Genomic DNA, 3,001 nt, shown 5'->3' with positions numbered 1-3,001 from the left:
AGAGGAAAGGATGAGCTTTGTGGATTTGTGTTTTGACCGTGGCCTTTTCTGTCTCCCTTTAAGCTTTGCCACTGGCTGTGTTGTGGATGGCGGAAATGTGCGATGTGTCTGCAAACCTGGGTACACAGGGACACGATGTGAGAGGTGGGTACTGCCTCCTGAGGGTGGGCGATGTGGGGCCCAGAGGATGGTGTGGCTGTTCCTTTACTGAGGACTGGAAAGGGTCTCCTTGGGAAAAGCATGGGGCTGATCTCTTCATAAATCATTAACATCCTCCCTCTTCCTCTGGATATTCCAGAAATCTGAGAACAAGGCTCAACACACACAGAACACACCCATAGCACACCCGATGCATCCCAGTCCATAGTCATCCCTACATGCCCCCCAAGTACCCCGCATACCCCCTTCCCATCTTTACATCTCCTCCCTCCCACAGATATACCCACATAAGCCCCTCCGCACATCCCTGCTGCTCCTGCTGCCCCCACCCTTAAATTCCCCTAACCGCGCCCCCACCATACGTTCTAAGGTGTCGAGACTGCCCCTACATATTCCAGTCCCCTGCAGAAACACATTCCTGCAAATTCCTACCCCCACACGTAGCCTTATCTGTGCGCATGCACTTTATATGCTCTTGCTTACACACACATTTCTACAGCCATAGATACACACGCGCACACACACACCCTCTATCCCCACACAGTGTTTTGAACACCCAGAACCACTAGTGACCTGTTCATATCTGAATCCCTGGTACGCAGCTTGGTGTCCTTCACATAGTTGTGTTCAGCAAGCTTTGGGGAACCAAAGGATAAAGTTGTGGAAAGTGTACAGCGACTATAAACAGCCATCGAGCCACGCTTTAATGATTCAGCAGCCGATTTCTTGTGCTTAGCTTCTGTGTACCCGGGAACTGTTCACCTGTAAGGCCAGAAGCTGCCCAGGTTCAAGTGACCATCACTTGTGGTCCTGACAGACCATCCCTCGAGTATCAAAGGCCAGCTTGCCTGACACAGATCCGGTGTTCGGTTACTGTCCCTGACTGGGCTCAGAGATGCTCAGGCAGCCCATGGCCTGGGGACTGAAGGTCCCTACCCACTGCCCGCACTCATCTCTCCCCTCCTTCCCTTCTCTAGCTCACTCCCCTAGCTGAAGTTACTGAAGCCAAGTGTGCTAGAGAAACTGCTACACGGGACTGGATGGGCTTCTGTTCTCTGTATTTGGCTCATGTGTCCTTCTCATTTTCGTGTCCTTTCTCAAAGTATAAAATGCCTTTTGCTATTTAGCTGAGCAGGTCTCCCTTATCACCTTGTTTCCTTTGTCATTCTGGCATACAGAGTTTGAGCAAAGTTGTTGTTTTTTTTTTTAAACAGTTAATTCAATCAAATTTCTTAATAGGGCATGGGCACTTGAGATGGGGGTTTTGGGAAGTGTGTTGTGGCCCAGGTCGGACTTCAGTAGGTCCAGGGGATGGATAGGGCCTGGGGGGGCCAAGAGGGAGGTAGAAGGGGGCTCAGTTGGAGAAACACAAGAGACCCCTGGAGCTGAGGATATCTACCTTGTGTGGAAGGTAGCAGGGACGACCCAAGTCTTCGGGACACTGGGCAGCTGCTCACAACAAGCCCAGCCACTGTCATTTGGTGAAAGGGACCAAGTTGAGGTTCTTTATTTTGCATTTCAGCAAAAGGACTATTTCTCATATTTATCTGTTCTGTCAATGACAAAATATATGGTGACCTTCGATTCTGCCTGGCACTGGGCTGAGGACTGGGGACACATGAGCAAGCAGAGCAGGGACTCTGCCCTTGGGGCTGACAGGCCAGAGGAGGATGGACAGAAAACAGGCTGAGGTAGCCACCCAGCCTTGCAGGATGAGGGAGGGGCTGATAGGAAAAGAACACACGCAGTAGAGACAGGGACCAGGCAGGAGTCCCAGACCTTGAGAGTTGAAACCTACCGGGCCTACCCTGGCGGAAGCGGCTGATTGACCCCTCCATGTGGATCTCCAGGAACAGCGAACAACAGCTGCAAACAGCCAAACAGCCGCAGGCTTGATGAGGCATCCACTTATTTGGCAGACAGCTCATTTGAAGGGAAAATTTTAATGAACAGTTCTCTCTTCTCTGTTTATGTTTGTTACATTTGATGCCTCAAGAAACTGGCTATTTCTTACTTTTTTTTAAGAAAAAACATCATCACAAGTGGATGCCAGGTTGATGTCGACATTTTCCTTTGTTAAACACAGACTGAGCATGAGTCATGGCTGGCATTAGGAGTTCAGCACAGAGTACCAAATTGGAGGATGGCAGAGGGTGAGAAGTAGGACTCTCGCTGTGTGGAGGAGGGGCAGCCTGCGGGGCAGGTGTGGGCAACGTCCAGGCTTATCCATGGTCAGCTGATATGTCCCACATCACACAGCCGCAGGTGACAAATGTGATCTCTGCTCCTCATCTGTTGTACCAGGGTGGTCTGTAAGATCCGAAACTCTTGTTTTAGTTCATTGTTTTTAGCCATCAAACAAAAGTAAGAGAATCACTTATTTTTATAATCAGCAACCAATGTTTTGCAACAGCAAGAAAGAGCTCAAACCTCCTGAATAGCTATGATTTTAATATAAGGCATTTGTACTTCTGTGCTTTTTATATGTGAAGTTTAGATATAGGTGAGACATACCAAAATAAAGTACTCAAGAACATACACTTTCTGCATAGCACCCTATGAGGCAGGTCACAAAGTAAAGCCCTATGGTTAATATTTTTTCCCACCCAGCTTAATAGATGTAGATGAGCTACCTTAGCCTAATTACCTTTTGAGAATTAGGGAATACGTGGATTTCCCACTTCCTATTTACTTTAATAACTGTAGTAAGCCAACACCAATTATAAAGTAAAATATCACCATGTCTTATAATCATAGTTACTGTCTGTTATGTGCGGGTATTATGCTAGATTCCTCCTCTCTCTCTCTCTCTCTCTCTCTCTCTCTCTCTCTCTCTCTCTCT

The 3,001-nt window shown here is 48.0% G+C and overlaps 1 protein-coding gene across 1 annotated transcript in view; it reads left to right on the top strand.

Annotated features, from left to right (window-relative positions):
• The window catches only part of Lama3 (laminin subunit alpha 3), a 243,587-nt gene that overhangs the window by 184,633 nt on the left and 55,953 nt on the right, over nt 1-3,001 (top strand). The window contains exon 40 of the mRNA XM_023720392.1: nt 64-144. Within this exon, the coding sequence (XP_023576160.1) occupies nt 64-144 (81 nt within the window). The remainder of the gene's footprint in view (nt 1-63; nt 145-3,001) is intronic.

Source organism: Octodon degus, unplaced genomic scaffold (assembly GCF_000260255.1).
Source record: "Octodon degus isolate 3935 unplaced genomic scaffold, OctDeg1.0 scaffold00075, whole genome shotgun sequence".
Lineage (NCBI taxonomy): Eukaryota > Metazoa > Chordata > Mammalia > Rodentia > Octodontidae > Octodon > Octodon degus.
This window is presented reverse-complemented; position numbering and strand designations above follow the sequence as displayed.